The following is a 221-nucleotide window of genomic DNA, read 5'->3' on the forward strand; positions in this document are numbered from 1 at the left end:
CAGGAAGATACAAGTATTGATGATTGTACACCAGACAAAACTGCAAGATTACTACAGAAAGGTTGTAGATGCTCCATACTTGACGGTGCTGTGCAGACGGCTGGCTCCAGAGAACGTTTCGACCGTTATACAGTTACAAATTCTCAGTCTCATTTGTCATGCTAGTTATCAAAATATTTTAAGATAAGCTGTAGATAACAAGGTCTAAGAAAGAAAAACAC

The 221-nt window shown here is 38.5% G+C and overlaps 1 protein-coding gene across 1 annotated transcript in view; it reads left to right on the top strand.

Annotated features, from left to right (window-relative positions):
* Positions 1-221, top strand: part of LOC119588708 (transformer-2 protein homolog alpha-like) — a gene marked incomplete in the record, with an annotated part of 51,250 nt that overhangs the window by 50,358 nt on the left and 671 nt on the right. Inside the window, 1 exon segment of the mRNA XM_037937345.1 lies at positions 4-221. Within this exon segment, the coding sequence (XP_037793273.1) occupies positions 4-20 (17 nt within the window).

Source organism: Penaeus monodon, chromosome 24 (genome assembly GCF_015228065.2).
Source record: "Penaeus monodon isolate SGIC_2016 chromosome 24, NSTDA_Pmon_1, whole genome shotgun sequence".
NCBI lineage: Eukaryota > Metazoa > Arthropoda > Malacostraca > Decapoda > Penaeidae > Penaeus > Penaeus monodon.